At 42.2% G+C, this 23526-nt stretch overlaps 1 protein-coding gene and 1 pseudogene across 3 annotated transcripts in view; one reads left to right on the forward strand and one right to left on the reverse strand.

The window, feature by feature from the left end:
- CA8 (carbonic anhydrase 8 (inactive)) overlaps window positions 1-23526 on the reverse strand; it is a 210899-nt gene that overhangs the window by 54267 nt on the left and 133106 nt on the right. For all 3 annotated transcript variants that reach the window (XM_024742665.1, XM_024742664.1, XM_024742663.1), the window contains one exon: window positions 17981-18105. In XM_024742665.1, the coding sequence (XP_024598433.1) occupies window positions 17981-17986 (6 nt within the window). In that variant the 5' untranslated portion in view covers window positions 17987-18105. The remainder of the gene's footprint in view (window positions 1-17980; window positions 18106-23526) is intronic.
- LOC112398146 (ubiquitin-conjugating enzyme E2 variant 2-like) lies at window positions 1777-13694 on the forward strand (annotated as a pseudogene).

Here is a 23526-nt window from a genome sequence, read left to right on the forward strand (position 1 = left end):
TGATACAGCCATTTTGCAACTGTGAGTGAAAAAAATCACAGGGAAAAAGCCAAAATGCTAAAATGGCTTAGCAGAAAAACAGAAAGAACCTGGCCTTTGGAAACATGGCTGAGCAGCTGGAACAGTCCTGGAACCCTGGACCTGCCCTTTGGGACTCCTTGTAATGTGGCAGGAAAACTTTCCCTTATTACTTCTTAGCTGTGTCTTCCATTACTCGCCTAAAACTAAGGCACTCCTATGAAAGAAATGTAGGTTGCTGAGCACTCCATTCGTTACTTACATCAAATATTTTACACGCATGCGTAGCCTGAATAATTTCATAAATAAAAGAACATTTTCATTACAATCCAAATGTGGGCTTCTGACAAAATCTAATCGTTAAGAGTGGACAAAAGCAGATTGAGCTTTCTGCTCTGATAAACAGCTTTTCACTGAAATATTTTAAGGGGCATTTTCTCTATATCATCACTTTATAATACCCTGAAAAATAAACACATGAAGAATGTAAACCAATTATCAATGAGCATGAAATATATCATCAGCTAAGGTGATTTCAGAAGTATAAATCTAATCCTAAACCTCTTATACTCACATTAATATTTCTTACTAATAGGCAGGAGATTTTATTAGTTTATTATTAAGGTGATTAGTAAGTTTCAAGAATGGATTAATTGAGGATGTAGATAAGGACAACATATACTATTACTATAGCTACAATCGGAATATGTCAACTAAGGGCGTAAAATAGCCACTCCCTAGGATCAGGAATGGGAATGTAGTCTCCCCTTGGTGAAGTCTTGCCTGATTAGGCTTACTTGGGAACGTAACATATTCCTGTGATACTGACCAATAAGTGATGGTGAGAAGACACCAAATTAAAATTGCCACTGGTATCTCATGACACTGGATGAAGAAAAGATACCGTGTGGTCTTATATTAACTCATTTACCTAGAGCCAGATTTAAATGGATACGTAAGTAAATACCATCCGCTGCTGTAATAAATCCTGGTCTGTGACCTCCCTTCTGAGTTACAGAGCTGCATTTCCAGCTTCTTCCTAGGCATTTCCACTTGAATGAATGGCAACTGTCAAATCCAAAACATAGCAAAGTATACACCACAATTTGCTACCAATACAGCCCCTTTCTGGAGTTCCTAAGAGTTCCACCGTTCTTCCAGTTACTGAGACTCACAACTCAGCCCCTGATTCTCCAAACAAAGCTCTGAATGTTCTCTCCCCACATCCTTTCTAACACACGGCCTTCTTTTTCTTGTCAGGACCGTCATCCCAGTTGACAACATTTGAACATCATGCCTGGATTTTAAAATGATTTCCTAAAGGGCATCACCTCTTCTGGTCGAGGCAATTGATTACATTTCCCCAGAAGGAAAGTATTAGAAGGGAAGTGATTTTTTGCATATGTTGTCACGGGTGTACCTAAACCTGCCTGGAACATACATAGTAGGTGCTCAATAAATAGTTGATGAATGAATGAAAAATTCACAGCTGTTAAGTGTAGAACAGCGCTCCCCACTGCTTTTAGTAATAGACCACATATATGTGATACATCCAACAAAGAAAACTTCTCCATGGAAACCTGTCATTCAGGAGCCTCTGCTCTTCGTCCTCAGCCTGCCATTCTAAAGCTACCTCCAGCTAATTAATTTCCAGATCCCCTAAATTCCAGCTAGAATAGATTATATTTATATGTTTACAAATACATGGCGTACGTGTATACATAACCACATATATGTATTAAATTACTGTGAAACGCTATGGAGAAAAACAAATTAGAGGTGGATGTGGACTGCATGCAGGCTAAGGTTAGCTTCACCGATTATGTGACATTTGAACAGAGACCTAAAGGTGCTGAAGAAGCAGCCATGTGGCTATCGGGGGAGGGGGGGGAGAACATTCTAGACACAGAGACAGCAAGGCCAAAGTCCCTCAGCGAGGACTTTCTGTCTTACTTACGTCCCCAGCACCTGGTATTATGCCTCGAACTTTCCGATCTCTGCTTTCACCTACTTGTTTATATTTAAGGCCCCCTACATGCCAGGAACTGAAATTCTATTAGAAGTCAAATGACACTTCCAAACGTGAAAATTCCTACAATTTATCTTTCAGCTGCCTTATATACAAATCTCAAGCAATCTCCAATTCAGCATGACTAAGCTGACCTTGACATCTTCCCCCCAATTCCCTCTCCCTCTTGGCATCCCCAAGTCCTTTAACAATAGCCAATGCTCCCAAGCCTCCCAATCAAAATCTCCATTCATTTCTGACACGCATAATACAATGTACCAGCTCACTGAATATTATTCCCCCAAAAAATTATAGTAGCTGGTCAGCCCACTTTTGTACCTACTATCTTTCCCAAGGCACCAAAAAAGAAGGTCAGAGAGAGAAAGGCAGAATCACCTCCATTCTCCCCAATCTTTGTCCCCACCGGACTCACTATTTATTCAATAAGACAAGCCAGCTACGTGGTTCTGACATTAGACTCAAACAACTAAGGCTAATTCTTCCTACAAAGACGGCTCAAATTTAACTAGAATCAAGAAGCAAAAAGTCTAATTCTCCAGAGGCTTTTCACTCACCCGGATCAGTAATGCCAATAAGACAAATTCTAATCATCTAAAGTAAAATTCCACGAATTTCAAAATAAAGTCTCCATTAAAAGTGAGATGGATGTAAATGTAAATATCCAGGTAATCCGAAGCATTTCAGTTGCTGCTTTCACTGTCAGTATCTTTTTTTATTTCTGCCACTTTCTTTAATTTTTAAAATACAGAAACTTATGAGAGCCATCAGGTGCACTGACAGGTCATGGACATCTATGCTGGAAAAAAACACCGTGTGAAGGGTGTGACAGAGGAAGAGACAGACTCTGGAACAAGCAACAGACCACAGCAACGTGTAGCAATTCCAAGGAGCACAGACATCAAGAAAAAGCCCCTCGAAAAATACCAAAATGGAGAGGTTCTGCTGGGTGTTGCCCAGGAAACCCAGGCAGAAATATGTATTACCCTGCAAAGATCAATAAATTCAGACCATTAGACTAAAGACAGGGAATGGAAATTACAAAGCTGAAAATGTTTTCCCTTGAGAACACAAATCAACTCCAATTAACAAGTAAAAACTAAAATCTAGTCATCTTTACTTTAACTCACTCTTCCACTGTGTGGAGAAATATTAGCTCTAATTAAGACTCAAATTATATAAGGCTTAGTATAGCTTCAAACATTTTCCTCTTCACCTACGATGAAGGGCATCTTTTCAATTTTTCAAAGAACTGTGACCTCAACTACTATTATTCTTTACCTAATTTGAAAGTGTGCTGGGATGAAAAGCACTGTAGGTAGTAATAGGATAAAATGGCACCTGTTAAAATAGTATCATTTATTAATCCAAATTAATTAGCTTCTCCCCAGCACCGTCCCTCACTGTCTGACTCCCTCTTTTTCCTATTACTTGTGCCATCACTATTTCAATTACTCGCATTCCACTTCTCAGCATCACATTGGTCTTTTCTAATCACTCATCAAGCCCTATCCCCGTGTCCTCTCCTACATCTTTACACCCACCTCTTCTCTTTCCATCCATGTCATTCTTATCCAGCAAACTCCTACCCAGCCATCAAAGCCCAGCTCCAATATCCACCCCTTCCCACAGTTTTTCTCTGAGCCCAGGAGAAATCCATTATTCCATGATGTATGTCCTCCTTTATATTTCATCCCTTAAAGCTATTTTCATATATAACAGCCATTTTTAATAGGGAATGGGAACTTCTTCTAGACCTAGATTATTTCTTATTTACTGCCCTATATCAGCACCAACCACAGCAGCAAACACACAGGAGTTGCTTCCTACGGATGTTGTGAATTGTTTTCCATTGTCATGTCATCTATCGATTGTTATCATTTCATACGTTTCTATCTTAATTCTGCCTCTTCCACCCAGACAACAGAATCATTAAAAACAAATGCTGTCTAGGAAAACATAGGCAGAACACTCTGACATAAGTCGCAGCAATGTCTTTTTTGATCCACCTCCTAGAATAATGAAAATAAAAACAGGGCTTCCCTGGTGGCGCAGCAGTTAAGAATCCGCCTGCCAATGCAGGGGACACAAGTTCAAGCCCTGGTCCAGGAAGATCCCACATGCTGTGGAGCAACTAAAGCCGTGCACCGCAACTACTGAGCCTGCGCTCTAGAGCCCGTGGGTCATAACTACTAAAGCCCGTGCACCTAGAGCCCATGCTCCGCGACAAGGGAAGCCACCGCAATGAGAAGCCCCGCACACTGTAACGAAGAGTAGCCCTCGCTCGCCGCCACTAGAGAAAGCTCACGCACAGCAACAAAGACCCAACGCAGCCAAAAATAAAAAAGTGTATTAAAAAAAATAATAAAATAGACAAGTGGGACCTAATTAAACTTGAAAGCTTCTGCACAGCAAAGGAAACCATAAACAAAACAAAAAGACAACTCACAGAATGGGAGAAAATATTTGCAAGCAAAGCAACCAACAAGGGATTAATCTCCAAAATATACAAACAGCTCATGCAGCTCTGTGTCAAAAAAACAAACAACCCAGTCAAAAAATGGGCAGAAGACTAAATAGACATTTCTCCAAAGCAGACACACAAATGGCCAAAAAGCACGTGAAAAAATGCTCAACATCACTAATTAACAGAGAAATGCAAGTCAAAACTGCAATGAGGTTATCACCTCACCCCAGTCAGAATGGCCAGCATCAAAAAAGGAATGAAAGTGGGTCATGTGTAGAGATATGGATGGACCTCGAGTCTGTCATACAGAGTAAAGTAAGTCAGAAAGAGAAAAACAAATATCGCATATTAACGCATGTACGTGGAATCTAGAAAAATGGTATGGATGAACCTATCTGCAGGGCAGGAATAGAGACAAAGGGAACAGATGTGTGGACACGGGGGGTGGGGTGGGATGAACTGGGAGATTGGGATTGACGTATGTGCACTGCCATGTGTAAAACAGATAGCTAGTGGGAACCTGCTGTATAGCACAGGGAGCTCAGTTCAGTGCTCTGTGATGACCGAGATGGAATTTTGTTGTAAAGCAGAAACTAATGCACCATTGTAAAGCAATTATACTCCAATAAAGATGTTAAAAAAAAACAAAAACTAAAACTACAGTTACCACATGATCCAGCAATCTCACACCAGGACATATATCTGGAGAAAACCATAATCCAAAAGGATACCTGCACCCCAGTGTTCACTGCAGCTCTATTTACAACAGCCAAGACATGGGAGCAACCTAAATGTCCACCGATGGAGGAGTGGATAAGGATGACGCGGTACATATATGTACAATGGAATACTACTAGGCCATAGAAAGAATGAAATAATGCCATTTGCAGCAACATGGATGGACCTAGAGATGATCACACTAAGTGAGGTCAGACAAAGACAAATATCACATGATATCACTCATATGTGGAATCTAATTTTAAAAAAAGATACAAATGAACTTATTTACAAAGCAGAAACAGACTCACATGTTGAAAACAAACTTATGGTTATCAAAGGGGAAGCCTGGGCAGGAGGGAGAAATCTGGAGCCTGGGATCAACACACATACAGTGCTATATATAAGGTAGGTAACCAACCTGGACCTACTGTATAGCACAGGGAACTCTATTCAGTATCCTGTGATAACCTATATGAGAAAAGAATCTAAAAAACAATGACTACATGTACTGATATATGTATAACTGAATCACTCTGGTGTACACCTGAAACTAACACAACATTGTCAATCAACTATACTCCAGTAAAATTAAAATATAAAACAGCAACAACAACAAAAACAAATGCTGTCTTCTTACCTTTTATTCTTCTCACAGAGTTTGGCCATAAACACAGACACTTAACCAATGTTTGCTAACTGAATGGTATATATCACTTCACCATCTTGCCTTCCTAACAGACTCAAAACTTGTTAATGTCTTTCTACAAAGTAGCCCACTGAGCTCAGCTGAGGAAAAGGCAGCAGGCATCACCACAGCCTTTATCCCACTAGGACCCAAGCCACTGACCATACACAGTCGAGCTCTAGATCAGTTAGATCTAGATCTTGCTGTTCCCAACAGCAAGATTGGGAACACAGTTAAAGAATGTCGGGGCTGATAAACTAATTAGGAACAATGCCCACTGATAAATATCTGGAATATTTGTTCTCCATCACAAGGTGAATAAGTGATATTTGTGTTTAAAAATTATTGTAAAATATTTTCAGAGCCGTACAACCCAAATTCGGAACAGGATTAATGATTTCAGCCCTGGACCTGGGTCACAAGTTTTGAAAAGAGAAACATCCATAAACTGCCCTCAGTTATACCTTGGGTTTAAACAACAGCTGAGATGGTGAACTGGGCAAAAACCCACCCAACTGAATCAGAAAGAAAAAAAAATTAAATCCTACCCATGCTTCAAAATCCTGGCTCACTCCAAGCCCAAGCTCCTTCTAGAAAGTGGAAAACTGTGCGACTATGTTAGATACAATGGAGCTGCAGGCAAAAAGGGATGTGGTCCCAGGTGGTTAAAAGGGACAGACCTGCAGCAAAAGGAAACAGGACTTCCTTCACTGACGCCCAGATGCGGTTGGTCTCGTGCTAGTGTCCAGTGCCATAGAACTTTAAAGGGCACTTGGGAGAATTCTGAATAGTCGTATTAACAGGAAATACCTCTTCTCTGTTCCTTGTTCCCATAAAGGGGGATTTTCCCGAAAGAAATCTAGCCTTCCTCTCCACTCCTTCAACCAACTCCACCCTCCTCTTTATTCCTCTTTTGAAATTTGAGCTAGGCTTAGAGAGCAGGCTAATAAACCCAATCTGGAACCTCTCACCACCCCCCACCACCTCACCTCCCTTCCTTCCCTCCTATCTCGCCTCCCTCCACCCACTGCCTGTAACTGAGCAGGCTGACTCCCTCACACTAAGCTATGTCTCCAGTGTCCTTCATCCATAATAAAGGTGATGCTTTGTTCTCCATTATCTGATGACTCTAATGATGTCTACTTCCTATTTGCTCAGGGCTCAGGCTGGGGAGAAGCAATCTCTTTATGGGATCTCCCCAGAGAGCTCACCAATTTATAGACCCACCAAGGAATATTCATGGGAACTACATGAACTCTGAAGCCAGATAAATTGGTTTCCACTGAATAAACTCTCTCATACAGAGCGCTAAGTGATCCATTGAGCCAGGTTTAGAGAATGCACTTGCCCTACGGTGCCCAAGTGAAGACATTAATTCAGGGGTCCCCAACCCCCAGGCCACGGACCGCTACTGGCGAAGCTTCATCTGTATTTACAGCCGCTCCCCATGGCTCGCGTTACCGCCTGAGCTCTGCCTCCTGTCAGCATTATGGTGAGCTGTATAATTATTTCATTAACTAATACAATGTAATAATCATAGAAATAAAGCACACAATAAATGTAATGCCCTTGAATCATCCTGAAACCACCCCCCGCCCCGCCACCGTCATCCGTGGAAAAACTGTCTTCCACGAAACCTGTCCCTGGTGCCGAAAAGGCTGGGGACCACTGCATGAATTGATTAAAAAAAAAAAAGTCCATCTTTCATTTATCAGGTCTAATCATTACAAATGTCTTTCTTTTATACTTAGTCAACAGTTTAAAATCTGGATTTCTTTCTTTCTACTCATTTCGAGGCTTCTTAAAAAAAAAAAAAAACAACTACTGTCCCATGTTACATTTGCATCCAACACTAATTATGCCCTTAAAATGCTTTTAGGAAACACTTTAATACCAGATTTTGTAATTAATAACACTATTTTCCACCACTATATTCAGTGAACGGTGCTTCCAACAGTATACCATTAATTTTTACAGCCTCTCCCTAAGTTTCACAAGGGTGGGAACAATTGTATTAACCTTACGCACCAGTGAAAGAATTGAGGTTAAACAACCACACAGAAGTCCAACAGCAAACACCCTGGTGAACTGGAGTCAGAGTGTAGCCCTCCCTGACTGATCATCTATGCCACCAGAGCAGGCTGCCTCCTAGGGGACCGTGGCACCAAAAAGTCCAGTTCCCCATAGGCTTCATGCTACTTTGCTCTAGGATTCCATAGTGAGTTTTTGTTGTGTGCAGCCTTAAGAAGCTGAAAGGAAAAATGTATTCAAGCACAGGAACGCAGTGGCCAGGACAAAATTATCTTACTAATAACTTCACTGTACCATTTTAACCTATCATTCTTAAATCCAAAACGAAAAAGAAAAAAGGAAAACAACCAGAAAGACGTATGCAGTTTTTATACTGGTTAAGATCTTATGAAGTTAAAAACCTCTTAACATCCTTCTATTCAATTAGAAGTTTAATCACACTGTTTACACAGGAAATATTTAGTTGATTTTCACTACAAAATAAGCTGATAATATAAATGCTACTGCATACGCAGGCACAGCAATCATAAAGAAAATGACCAGGAAATGACATACTGACTAGACTTGTAGAAGATAACGTATTCAGGGGAGTAGGGGTTTAAAAAAAAAACAAAAAACTTTCTTCTCCATTCATAGTCTCTGCATTTCTTACCTGTATGAACAAAAAACACTTTTGGTTTCCCCCTCACGGTATTTTCACTAGATTTTTATCATCACAACCACAATGACATCCCCCATCTCTTCCTAGTAACAGGAAGTACATACTGAAGGGTTTGCCAGCCTCTGAACTAGTTTCAAGCCCTTTTTACAGACAGAAACATCGAGGCTGGAAGAGGTTTACTAGCTTGCCCAAGGTTGCAGAGCTTGGATTTCAATCCTGGTTTTCTGACTTCCAAGCCCAAACTCTTTCCAGCTACACCATCCTCACGCCCTCCCACAAGGTTCCACTGTTAATCAAGGCAGCAGTACTGGTGCCATGTTCTCCGGCTGCTTCCCAGAACCTAGACCTTTCCCGACTCTTCCCCACCATCAACACTCTCCTATCCTGTCTCTCACCAATCCTAATGTTGTTAGGTTATCCTAGTTACTCTAGCTTACAACTACCTGTAACAGGGTTGTATCCAGCACAGTGCCTTTTGCAAGCTAGTTGATAAATATTTCATCTAGCTGACAATAATTTATATCTCAAATAACATATTGGCTTTCTAATAAATGTCTTCAGAAGTCTTCCTCTAGATATATCCAGAGAAAACCATAATTCGAAAGGATACATGCACCCCAGTGTTCACTGCAGCACAATTTACAATAGCCAGGACATGGAAGCAACCCAAATGTCCGTCAATAGATGAATGGACAAAGAAGACGTGGTGCATATATACAATGGAATATTACTTAGCCATAAAAAAGAAGGAAACAATGCCATTTGCAGCAACATGGATGGACCTAGAGATTGGCATACTGAGTGAAGTAAGTCAGACAAAGACAAATATCATATGATATCGCTTATATGTGGAATCTCAAAAAAATGGTACAAATGAACCTATTTACAAAACAGAGTCACAGATGTAGAAAACAAACTTATGGTTACCAAGGGGAAAGAGGAGGGGAGGGGGATAAATGGAGAGATTGGGATTGACATAGACACAGTACTATATATAAAATAGATAACTAATAAGAACCTACCGTATAGCACAGGGAATTTATTCAACACTCTGTAATGACCTATATGGGAATAGAATCTAAAAAAGAGTGGATATATGTATATGTATAGCTGATTCATTTTGCTGTACAGCAGAAAACTAACATAACATTGTAAATCAACTATACTCCAATAAAAACTAATTTAAAAAAAATCTTCCTCTAATTAGCTTTAAATAGCTGGAATTTGTATACTATATAGACAGGATAGAGGGGATGAGGCCCCTTATATGGCACAGAAACACTCAAGTCTTCTAAACACTCACTGATTTAGAGAAAAGGGGGGAGGAGACAAATTATGAACACTGCATTTGGACTACCCCAGTGTAACAAAAACGCCATGAGTTGTCTATTGCCCTCAACTCTATATGCCTATCACTCAGCCCACGGCCTGAAGAGCTGGTTCCCAAGAAATACCTGTTGATTGACTGAATGAATGGATGGATAAATGGAAGAATGGATGGAGATGAGTTAAAGATGACCACTTGGTTATGAACTACATATTTAAACCAGAGTCTATTTTTATTGGAAGGCCTATTAAGAGAATATGTATTTTACTGGAGGATTTCTATCTGTAAGAACCCAATTTAAAATATTTCCTACATGCAGCAAGTCTATAACCACCTATAAATTCATTATATGTCATATTCATTTATAGGAACTAATTTTTCATTTTGCACAAATTTACCTTACATAGTAAAGTCAGCTGCCATACTAATGTTTCTTTCAGTTAGTTTGCCAAAAAATCTCTCATACATCCTCAAACAATGACAATGAATAATCTATTACAAGAAATCCTTACAAAGATAAAATTGAAGGTAGCTTCAAAGTGACTACCTAAAGGTCAAGTTGGTCTTATACAATTCTATTTCTAAGAGGAAATGGCAGACTGCCATATCATGTGGTACCACTAAAAGAACATTTCTGTGTGTTCAAAACTATAACTTATTTTCTACTCAGTAAACTGTGAGGTTTCTGCTCCAAATACATTTTAATAAATGAAAAATAAATAAAGATGCTGAATCAAAGCAGGAGCCATGATTTTTATGGAATAAAAAGGCAAGTGTTCATTAGAATTCAGGAAACATAAAATTTGTTTTTATTTTTCTTTACCCAGATGGGAGAGGGAGTTCCCACAACTACGACGACTGAAGGGGCCACAGCACAGGGATCTAATTCCTTCACCTGCTTACCCGTGAGGCTCAGTCTGCTAGTGCTGTGGACAATCCCAGGACCCCCAAATGATAATAACCATTATAGTCAGAGCCTGCTTCTGGTCAAAATGGTAACACTTCCCAGAGAAGCTGAACATTCAAATGTGAAATTGTTTCCTTTAGTGTCAGTCTTAACTCCTCTTAATGGCAAGATTCCCTTTTCTTCCCATTAAAGCAATCTCAATCCAAAGTTGTAACTACAGTGGCAAATAAAATCTCAGAGTAGAGCTGCTTTTCCTAGTAAGAATTGGCTTTGGAAGGTGGAAAAAGCATCCCTCAGAGCAGAAGTCAGTTCACAGGTCTCACGTGTCCTCTGTCATTTCCTGAACCAGTCACTTCCCCCCCCAGACCTTGTGGAGCATCTCGGCAGAGTGGGTTTGGGGGGCGGGAGGCAGGGGGAGGGCAGAACTAGATGGTCTGTTAAATCCACCCCAATTCTCAGGGGGCAGCAAGGTTCTACCTTTGAGACCACATACCCCTGTACCTTCACAAAGCCAATCTGAGCTTTGTCTTCATAGCCTATAAGACCCAGGCACAAGGCCACAGCTTCACTAGAACCCTTCCGAGCAAGGTTAAAACACGCTCACCTCTAAATGGGGCTGCATGCAGACATAAAAGCTCTCCCAGGGGCGGCGCAGAGGGAGACAAAGACTGTGGTGCTGTCTCCTTCCATCTACACCACCAGAGACAAGACCAGTAGTAAAGGATAATTCTTAAATGGAATATTTAAACAAAAGACACTCTTCTTCATCCAGGCCATACATCATGGCTTCCTATAAGATGCTCTGTGACTCTTAACTTTTTGGAGCCCCAGATTTGTCCGAGGTTAAAACAGGAGTTTGGAAAGTTAGTTTGATACACCCTTTCGAGGTGATCTCTAAAGTTCTTTTAACAGACAAATTATCTATATGCCTTATATGTCTAATCCTCATAATGTTTTTGTTTTCGGGGGGTTTTTTGGCCATGCTGCGCGGCCTGCAGGATCCTAGTTCTCTGACCAGGGACCAAACCCGTGCCCCCTGCAGTGGAAGCGTGGAGTCCTAACCACTGGACCGCCAGGGAAGCCCCCTCAGGATAGTTTAACTCACTGAAGTCACCCTATGACATTTCCTTGGAAAGGCAATGGAGGTCTCTGTTTTGGAAGAGGTTCACAAACTCAAGGCTCAACTTGGGATGCCCGTGGAAACCAAATAACTTGAAAAGATCATCAATTCACTATTAACCGGGCAAACTCTTCCTGGTATCTCCTCGGAGTAGTAAAACAAATAAATAAAAATAAATATCTTTCTGTCAAATGAATATGCAAATCACTTGGAGGGGCAGCAGCCCAAAAGCCAGGTCTTTTTCACTAGAAGAACACTTAAATAGCAGACACTACTATCTCCCTGAAAAGAAAAGAAGAAATGCAGGGTTATCTGGAAACCCAGGATATTGGGGGGTAAGGTATAATATTCAGGATTGGCACTTTATTATGAGATACATTCTTCATAATGTTTTGTTGGCCTATTTTGCAATCAAGATCTGGACTCTTCACAATTACAGACTCCTGCTCTGCACAGTGGAACTCTATCATATGCACTCAGCTTTCCATAAACAGCTGGTATGTGGCTCAATTATCACCGAGCCCTTCAGAGTACACAGAGCAAGACCTGCTCTTTAAATACAATGTAAATAAAGATAAGAGTCTGCCCTACAATATGCTGTGCTCTGTCTTGATAATTCACTCTCAAATCGTAAACTTTTAGGCCAAAAGGGCAAGAAAGTCAAACCTGCCGTACACGATCTCCAGCTGGTCTGTGGGCAGGATCAGTGCCCATCCTAAGAAAACTATCCTTCATCTGGAGTGAAATGAGACAAACAGAAGTAATGTAGGGAGTTTGTTAAAAGCTCAATCTATTCAATGCATAGGCCTAGGGACTTCCCTGGTGGCACAGTGGTTAAGAATCCGCCTGCTGGTGCAGGGGACACGGGTTCGAGCCCTGGATGGGGAAGATCCCACATGCCGCGGAGCAACTAAGCCTGTATGCCACAACTACTGAGCCCGCGAGCCACAACTACTGAAGCCCATGAGCCTAGAACCCGTGCTCTGCAACAAGAGAAGCTACCACAGTGAGAAGCCCGTGCACCGCAACCAAGAGTAGCCCCCGCTCACCACAACTAGAGAAAGCCCACGTGCAGCAACAAAGACCCAACACAGCCAAAAATAAATAAATTAACTAAAAATAAATAAATTTTTAAGAAATGTATAGGCCTGTGTTTATCCTGAGACCATATCCGTCCTACATTTAGCTATTAAGTTAGAGATCTTCTCTTTACAAACTGATGGGGACAGCAGAGAGTTATAATGTTACTTGAAAAAAATAAAACTTAGCCACTCTGCTGGTCTCCCCAACCCCCAATTTTTTTTTTAAAATTTTGCTGCTCCAGCATAAAATCTAAATGCCTGGGATGTACTTTCCCATAGCAGTATGAAAGTAGCAATTCATGTGCAGAGATTAATTTACCAGGAGTTATATATACAGTTAGGCTACGTTGAAGTAGCAAAGAACATGACGGTCTCCACATACAAAAAGACGCAAACACAATACATAGCCTGAAAGTTGAATTTGAACCTAAATACCTAGAAGTTCCTCCATTAATTAGATTTGCAACAAAATTAACATGAATAGAATAAATAATTCTAGTGATACGGTGGATGCAGAAAGGATACTGCTATTAGCGAAATCACAAAATTCATACAGCATTAAAGTTGTACTTCAAGAGCTAAGACATCTAATGCCGTCCAAAGAAAACATGCAGCTACCACCACCTCCAGGACAAACATACAGGAATTAATTTGACTGGATTCCATCCTTGTTTTAAATCAACAACATTCTACTCATGTTTGCTGTCATCTCGATGCGAAATACCCACACATTAAGAATTCCAGCTGGTAGACATCACCCAGACATTTGTAAGAATATAGTTAACACGTGCAAACCCATTATGTTTTCAGGTAATGGGTAATGGGAAGAAAAATGCAACACAATTCTCTTTTCTCTTGTTAAGGCGCTGTCATTTAAGCAGAAACCTGGAGTATTCGTAATAGAATTCAGTTACAAGATGAAAGCATGGCAAAAAATGTCAGGTAGCTGTGGAAGCATGTGTGTTTCTGAAAACTACAAACCTCAAGAAGGAAAAGCAGAAAGGACAAGCTTTATCTATTTTGCTGAGTACAAGAGCTGCAGTTTAAATTGTTAGGGACTTCCCTGGTGGTCCAGTGGTAAAGAATCCACCTTACAATGCAGGGGACGCGGGTTTGCTCCCTGGTCAGGGAACTAAGATCCCACAGGCCGCGGGGCAACTAAGCCCACACAGCACAACTCCTGAGCTCACGTGCCTCAACTAGAGCCTGCGTGCCACAAACTACAGAGCCCGCATGCTCTGGACTCCACGTGCCACAACTAGAGAGAGAAAACCAAACGCCACAACCAAAGATTCCACGTGCCTCAGTGAAGATCCCGTGTGCCACAACAAAGACCGACGCAGCCAGAAAAATAGATTAAATAAATAACTCTTTTTTAAAATAAATAAATAAATAAATTGTTTAATGTCACAAACTGTGTTAATATTTGAAGTGATGTGGGTGCTGACTACTCGTAGCATCAAAAATATATTCAGGATTGCGTTTATACCTGTATTTATAATTTTAAAAAGTCAAGAGGGGAGCTTGATGAGCTTCTGTTAAAAGCCATTCCCACGTTATATGTAACAGACAAGGTAATTATTTGTTTACAGATGGCTGCTGAATAAACCATCCATTTAAGTTTAAGTGAGATCAGCAAAAAGGAAATACGTATTGATGTGTCTTTTGGAGATTAAAGTTAGTCTTAAAATGTAAATAAGATATGGAAACTGTCCTAAAAAATTATTTTTTTAAATCACATACCAGATAAACAGTGCCCTCACTCTCCACTGTCCTATTGGCATAGCTGTCTCCTCTTACTGTCCTTGGGTTCCAAGCGGCCCTGATGGCAGTACAGAACAGGGGGATGGTGGGAAGTTACCTACTTATCCCCACATTAGGCATCTCATTCCCTCCCAGACTATTCTACGTGGAGTCCCTCTCTCCTCTCCTTCACCAGCTCGGCCCTCTCCGCCTGAAAACCCAGCTCGCTCTTCACAGCCTCCATTAAAACAAAACAGAGGGCTTCCCTGGTGGCGCAGTGGTTGGGAGTCCGCCTGCTGATGCAGGGGACGTGGGTTCGTGCCCTGGTCCGGGAGGATCCCGCGTGCCGCGGAGCGGCTGGGCCTGCGCGTCCGGAGCCTCTGCTCCGCAGCGGGAGAGGCCACGGTAGTGAGAGGCCCACGTACCGCAAAAAAAAAAAACAAAACAAAACAGAAAGCACCTGACTCACAGCTATGCCCCTCAAACTCTGTGCACCCAAAAGACTGATGCACTCCACAGGATCCAGCACTAAACGAACGTCAGATGACTGACAGAAGTATTTTCTCTAGGACTGGATCAGAGATAATCTGGGATAACAAAGAATTCAAGTATTATTCATCACCTATTTTGGAAAAATTAGTCAGAAATTCCATCATCATAAGTATAAATACTTCTGCAGAAACAAAGCCTCAGGGCAGTTAAAACTTCACCAAGTAGCAGGACCAGTCTGCACGCTGGGTCCAAAATTCTATTCGACTGTGGGGCGAAGAGCACACATCACCAACTAGCCTAATCTCATGGAACTTCCCGAGGCTGTAAATTCTGTGTGTCACAGGCAAAGTCACTGAATCCCCTCCAGAAGCTGGCGCCGACCCAAGGACTCCCATCTCTCCCAAAATTTTTGATTATGAGACTGTATCTTTGAAGGCTGACTGAGATGAAAAAGCTTTTCAAACCCAAAGAAGAGGGCAGGGCCGAGGCCCTGACAGCCCAGTGTTTTCCTGCCCCTCCTCAGCCCTCCACTACCCTGCAGGTTTAGTTATTTGGGATTGTCTTGTGTCCTCCCTCCTCTTTGATATGTTCTCGTGTGAACTCTTCCCTTTCACTTTGGGTGAGGACAGGGCAACAGCCAGAGGTGACACAGAGACAAGGCTGAATTGTTTCAAGGCACTAGAAGTGATAGGATGTCTGCAGGAACTGAGAAAAAAGCCCCTAGAAAGGTTAACATTTGAAGACCCAACATCGCCCATCAAGGCCTTAAAGAAGCTGTCTCCTCTTACTGTCCTCGGCATCACATACCACATATATTATTCAACACACTGCAACCGTTTTTCCCTCCATCCTCGAAACATTTAATATTTCACTTTTTTATTTTTATTTTTTTGGCTGCTTTGGGTCCTTGTTGCTATGCGTGGGCTTTCTCTAGCTGTGTCGAGCAGGGGCTACCCTTCGTTGAGGTGCACAGGCTTTTCATTGCAGTGGCTTCTCTTTGTTGCAGAGCATGGGCTCTAAGTGCATGGGCTTCAGCAGTTGTGGCACACAGGCTCAGTAGTTGTGGCTCATGGGCTCTAGAGCACAGGCTCAGTAGCTGTAGCACAGGGGCTTAGCTGCTCCGCGGCATGTGGGATCTTCCTGGACCAGGGCTTGAACCTGTGTCCCCTGCGTTGACAGGTGGATTCTTAACCACTGTGTCACCAGGGAAGTCCTAATATTTCACTTTTAAGACCTGAGTTTTTTTAATGAAAGGGATATTTTGGGCTTTCAAAAGAAATTTTTTAATGATTGTTAAAGTAACATTGAGAAATACTTTCTCTAACTTCATTCTTTAAGGCATATATATCATTTATATAAGTCAAACAGTAGTGACTTCCAGGCAATGAGGCAGGTATGGACATGGTATCTGGCCAGGAGCAATTCCATACTTAAGTATGTGCAGTTGGGAAAGACAGACAAGGAAGACTGGTGTTTCGGCAGCCCCTGAAATGTACTATTACTTGACACTGATGGGCTATTTCCCAGGAGAGAACTGTGGTCCTTATAGAAATAAATATGAACAACAGAGACATCCTGTCAATTTCACCTATGTGGGTTGTCTCTGATGTACCTGGCACTGCACTAAATGTTGGGAGTAACACAGAGAGTGAAAGGGAGACTTTTTCTTCAGGAGCTGTCTTAGCTCGGGCTGCAATAACAAATTACCATAGACTGGAGGCTTAAACAACAGAATTTATTTCTCCCACTTCTGGAGGCTTGCAAGTCCAAGATCAAGGTGCCGACAGATCTGGTGTCTGGTGAGGGCACACTTCCTGGCTTGGAGATGGCAGTCTTCCTGTGTCCTCACCCAGCAAAAAGCAGGGAGAAGCAAACTCTCTCTGGACTCTTATCAGGGCACTAATTCCACTCATGAGGACCCCACCTTCAGGACTTCTTCTAATCACCTCCCAAAGGCTCCACCTCCTAATACCATCACATCATGGGGTAGAGTTTCAACATATGAATTTGATTGGGGGGGGTGGGGATCACAAACACTTCAGTCCATAATAGGAGCCCACACTTAGTAAGAAGGACTCTTTAAACACTAAAGGTTACAATGCATGAGATCAATGTCACAGCAGCAATCCATCAAGGACACTGGGAGCACAGAAGAGGAAGAAATTAGTTAACTCTCTCTCTCTCTCTCTCTCTCTCTCTCGCTCTCGCTCTCGCTCTCGCTCTCGCTCTCGCTCTCGCTCTCGCTCTCGCTCTCTCGCTCTCTAACTGCTTGAGGCGAATAAAACCAACTTACCAATTTTAACCGGAGTTAAACCAGACTTTTAGTTACTGTTAAGGTTTCTCCAAAAGTTATTTGTTTCCAGCTTATCATCTATTCATAGCATCCACGAAAGTGACCTCCTGAATTTGCAGAGGCAGCAGAATTTTTACAACAGTAATAATACTAAGATGAAACTTAATAGCATAGATTGCCTTTATAACCAACAGCCCATGCGCATTCTCCAAGCCCACTAGGGCTGATGTGATGGGAAGCCTCATTTGCTGCCCCAAGCTTATATTTCATGGAGCACTTTTTTATTTTAATATAAATTGATTACATTCAAGAGCTACACATCTACTTTTAAACTAAACCATTTTCAGTAAATCGCTGAATACTTTACATGAACAACAAATGTTTTACAAGCTGATTTGTTCTTCTTACCTCCATGGGAAAAGCTTTGAAATTAACTGTGTGCTCAGAACCTCGCTGGTTTTCTCTTCCCCAATGAAATCTGACTTCATACAGCTCAAATTCATGCCCTTGAGGCAATGGACCTCCGGATAGAACTGAAAAAAGAAAATAACTTATATTTAATTACATCTCAAACACATTCATCAGCACATCACTATAAACACTAGGGACATTTTTTTGCCAAAAAGGTCTCATGAGCTCTGCAGAATAAACTCACATAACCAAAATGAAGAGTGAGTCACAACTGTGAGATGAATTTACACTGTCATCTTAATACAGTAAAAGTTCAAAAACTCTGAAATACTTGGGAATGATATGTATATGTTAACTTCTTGTGTATTTTAGGCATAGGAGTTGACAGAAAATAAACACAGTAGCTATTTATACTCCCCGACACTTAAACTTATCATTGATCAGGGGACAAGAATATGGTCTGAGTCTCAGGCTGACCAATAATTCGCTATAGACCTATCAATAAATTGAACCTTGTTTACAGATAATCCATTTACACAAGCAGGCTTTCAACTGAGACAACAGATGTCAGCCAACAAAATTATCCATGCAGTGAATTATTATTAAGCCAATCTGATTTTTCAACAATGAAATCACATTTTTAAAAAAGCAATCTATCATCCAGTGCCACATAAATGTGAACGAAATTGTAATAAAATATTAACAATACTTAAAATATTAAATTTAGTTCTATGGGGCCCTGTCTCTATGTCTCATTTCCGGAGATAACCCAGAACTTTGTCCCAAATAAGAGCACTCTAAAGGATGATAAAAAAAAATACATCTTGTCTTGAAGCAACGAAATACTTTGATTAGTTAACACTCCCTGATATCATATGGAAAAACCTGACATAAAGTTTATTACAAAGGGCCAATTTTGACACAAATAAAGGTTGTTTGCATTCTTCCTGTTAACAAAACTGTTCATTCTAAATGGTATCAGCTAAGAATTATTGGTTATTTTCAGCCAAGGAGCTGTCAAAATTCACCCTCTCCCCCAGATGTGGTCTCTTTGAAAGAGGTTAGTGTTCACACGTGGATTGTCATTGTGCAGGAAGCGACGGTGGCCAGACTGAGCGCCCCACTGCGGATCAGCTTTGTTCTCCATCCTTTCTCTAAACTCAAAGGAGAAGAAGGGGAGTTGGTGCAGCCGTATTTGTTTGGTTGGTTCTTCATCTAATAACTTTTCCCCAAAAGAATTTAAAGCTGCTTCCATCAAAGTTCCTATCCTGCAGCCAGATGGCATAAATCAGAAGGAAGAGCAAAGGGCAAACAAAGACAGAGGCAGAAAAGAGACAGAGCAATGAGGCCATGGCACAAATGAACACCTCGCAGACCTCGCTGAAAGCGCCCTACAGATTTGGTGCTAAGCCTCCCTCCAGCTCCAACAAAGAGCAGCAGCAAAAAGGGACTTTAATTTTTCAAGGGTTTAACCCTCACATCTGGAGGAAAGGGAAGTGCAGTGATGGCCTTTAGGATGACACCATGTGGCAAGATTGTAATGCGTTCCTCACGCTTGGCCTTTTTTTTAAGTTTCGACGCAACTCTGAGGGGTCGGCGTTATCATCCCATCGACGTGGCTGAAACGGGCTGAGCGTGAACAGCCCCGGTCATCCAGTGAGCCAGCTCCAGGAGCCTGGGACTCAAGCTTGTGACCCACAGCCCGCAGTGAGACGGGGAGACCGTGCTTTCGGTGCCTGTGAGCATGACCCAGAAAACAGTGGTCTTTAAGCCTAGATTTCTAAACTGCAGCCCCTCCTTTGAGTATTACACCTCATCCTATTTCCTGAACAATCCAAGAAAAATGTAAATACACGGCTAAAAAGGGATTACTGAATCCAGAACCACAATGCAGGCTCACTGCATCTTCTTCAATAACCACCATGCTGTGGATTGAAGGTCTAAATTGTTTGGATCTCAACCAGAGTGCCACAGCTTCTGAACACCCTCCAAACTCACTCCCTTACCATGGCTGTCTGAACTGGGTCTTAAGAAAAACTGGCAAAGAGGCCTGGAGTCCACCCACTGCGTACCCCACCTCCCAACCAAAAAGAATAAATGGGAAAGGCTTCTTGGGAGTCCTGAGGTAGCAGGTAGATGGTCCCCCGGACTGGACAGCTGGAGTTTGCCAAGTGGAATAAACTGGAGCTTTGTTTTCCCAGACACTCCAAGGACCAAGTTAATGGCGGGAGCTGAGCTCTGCTGGAGTAAAGAGATAAGATGACCCCTCCTGAGGTCAAGGAGAACTCCCCAACTGCAAATGCACAGAAAGGCTCCTCGGGAGTCAAAAAGGGAGGGGGCGTTACCCCATTCCACGCTGGACTCAATCTTGGCAAAAAGATGCACACACGTATCAGGGAAGGGCCCTGGGACAGGTCAGGTGTGGGAAAAGAAAAAAGATAATCGGCCGAAGGTAGACAAAGAGCCGGAAGAACTGCCCTATATAAATGACCCACCCACCTCTTTACTGTGCTTCACCTCATTAGGGAGGACACCCACACCCTATCTCTCCGGGTGTGTATTTCTGCCTTGCTTCTGTCTTAAATAAATAGTTTCTCTGTGTGCTCTCCCGCATGTTGTGCTGTGTCTCTGATAATAAACTCTGTATCTGCTTTTGCAGTTTTTGCCTCCTTGAGAAATTCATTTTTTAAACAGGGCAAGAGCCAGGGCAACTTTGCCTCTAGCCTCTAGCCCCTGGTAGACTAGCAGCTAGGATTCCTGGTTTTCACTCAGGCTACCTAGGTTCAATTCCTGGGCGGGGAACTAAAATCTCACTTCAAGCCACTGCTCACTGCTATGTCCCCGAGATCAGTCTCATGCTTGCTGCACCCCAGCCTGCACCATTTGAAATGGAAACACCCTTCACCTTGCGGGTCTACGACCCGACTTGAGGCTCTTGTCTTGGACAAGGCTTAGCTCCACACGGCCAAGGGAAAAGAAACGGGAGTACTGTGGAATGAAGCATATGTGAGATCGGAAATATATTTTCCCAAAACATTTTCATCAGGTACACACACACACATACACACAGAGTTTCTGAAACTGTTACAGAGCAGTCCCCCAGTTAGCAATGGATGAAGCTGATTCTGTCCATGATTTCAGGGGCCAAAAAGAGATCTGTGCTTCACACGTATACCCCTCACCTGACCAATGGCCAATATTTCTTTAGATTAAACCTTGGGAATAGAACTGATGTTTTAAATGCCCTGGAAATTCAAACTGCACAGATGTATGTCTTACTGGGGAGAAGTTCCAGGCCCACAGGGGTTCCACTGAAAAATATTTCAACAAATATTTTTTGATCATCTACACTGTAACAGGCACCATATTCAGTGTTTAACATACATTGATGTTGGGCTTCCCTGGTGGTGCAGTGGTTAAGAATCTGCCTGCCAATGCAGGGGTCACGGGTTTGAGCCCTGGTCCGGGAAGATCCCACATGCCTAAGAGCAACTAAGCCCGTGCGCCACAACTACTGAGCCTGTGCTCTAGGAGCCACAACTACTGAGCCTGCATGCTACAACTACTGAAGCCCACGTGCCTAGAGCTCATGCTCTGCAACAAGAGAAGCCAAGACAGTGAGAATCCCGCGCACTGCAACGAAGAGTAGTCCCCGCTCGCCGCAACTAGAGAAAGCCCAGGCGCAGCAACGAAGACCCAACACAGCCAAAAATAAATAAATAAAATTTTTTTAAAAGATACACTGATGTTGACAAAACAGACAAAATTCACCGGCTTCATGGATCTTACATCCTATTGGGATGAAATGCGAATTTATATATTTATGAAGATCAGACTTTTACTGTGATGTTTGGTCATTACACGGTCATTATTTCAAGAAAATTATAATGAAACCAGATCCTCAGGGTCTTACATTCTATTGGGTTGAAAATGAACACAAAGAAGGGAAGCGTTTTTCCCAAGCCTGGTCCCCAAGGAGAGGTGACAAAGGGGCAGCTTTCAGCTAGGAATTGGCTCTGGTACCTTCCACTTTCGCTGCAGAAGAAGAATCCAAAGTTAAACCACACTAAAATCGCAAGGTGCTGCAAAGCCATAAAAAATGACAAAATCATGAATTCAGAATTTTATGAGGTGCCAGGTAAAAGCATTACCTGCTCATCCCCCAAGAATGATTGTGTTTACAGACTACAAATAAATAGCAGGTCTCTTCTATCCATTTGGAAACATCCTCTCAAGGCGTTATTCTTCCTTTTGACCATTTCCTTGTTTTATAAGAAAACTAGTCATACCACAAGAAGAGCACTTTTCCTACATTTATGAAGATCAAATTTTGCTTAGTCATAGTCTGTCACTATACGGCAGGTTTATTAGTTGTGGTGCCATTATGTCCAATAAAATTACAAGGAAACATGAAACTCACACTGATGACATGCTACACTTCCTGAGAACAAACTTGTGAAAAGAATACAGCATACACCGATGCCATTGCTACCACCTCCATTGTCTTTAATGCTTTTTCTTTGATAGGCACAGCCGTTACGCTTATAGACATAAAAGAGTTCCTTTCAGAAGCTTCTGCAAAATATGGGAATCCCATAGAGACATGACATATATACATTTTCCTAAATCCATTTAAGCTTCTATAATCCTTTGCTGAAAACAGATTTGCCAGATAGTTCAAAAGCTGTTTGCCCCTCATTTCATTTGAGTTCAACACACACGTTTTGAGATGGTCTCCATGCCCGGCCCTGTGCTGACCACTCAGTGTATAAAAGGAAGGATATAGTCTCAGCACTGGCAAGGCATTCTCTGTGCTTAAGGCACTAAAGGTGATTGCATCGCGGCAGTAGGGGAAAATGCACAAGGCACTCAGAGGGCGCCCAGCAGGGTCCAAGCCAAAACCAAGGGCGGTGGGGGGTGGTCAGAAAGTCAGGGAAGACTTTCTGGAAGAGATGACAGCTAAGCAGAGTCTTGAAGGGTAAGCTAACAGCAGAAGTGAGAAAGTACATTCCAAGCAGAGAGAAGAGGCTCAGAGAGGCTCAGAGATGGGAAACGGCCTGAGGGTACTCCAAGACAATGAAGTCAGAGGTACCCAGTGGCCAAAGGCAGGCCTCAAGGTGTGAACATCAGGACAGGATGGCAGCTCACGTGGAGGGGCTGGAGTTTATCGTGGAGGGAATCATCGTTAGCTTTTAAGCAGGAGGCTAATATTTTTGCATTTTAAAATATTACTCCCAGGTCCCAGGTCTGGGACTTCCCTGGCGGTCCAGTGGTTAAGACTCCACACTTCGACTGCAGGGGGCATGGGTTCGATCCCTGGTTGGGGAACTAAGATCCTGCACGCTGCGAGGCGTGGCCAAAAAAAAAAAAAAAAAGGATTAATATATTACTCCCAAGGGGACTGCTCTGGTGGCGCTATCAGATTGCTATCATCTGTACCAATTTGAGGAACCTGGGATTAGAAGAATTCTAGAGGTTTCCTTCCAATCATGTCCCTCTCTCAATCCAGGAATGCTGTGTTTCGCCACTATTTATTTTCAGAA

The sequence above is a fragment of the Neophocaena asiaeorientalis genome, unplaced genomic scaffold (assembly GCF_003031525.2).
Source record: "Neophocaena asiaeorientalis asiaeorientalis breed wild unplaced genomic scaffold, Neophocaena_asiaeorientalis_V1.1 scaffold226, whole genome shotgun sequence".
Classification (NCBI taxonomy): Eukaryota; Metazoa; Chordata; class Mammalia; order Artiodactyla; family Phocoenidae; genus Neophocaena; species Neophocaena asiaeorientalis.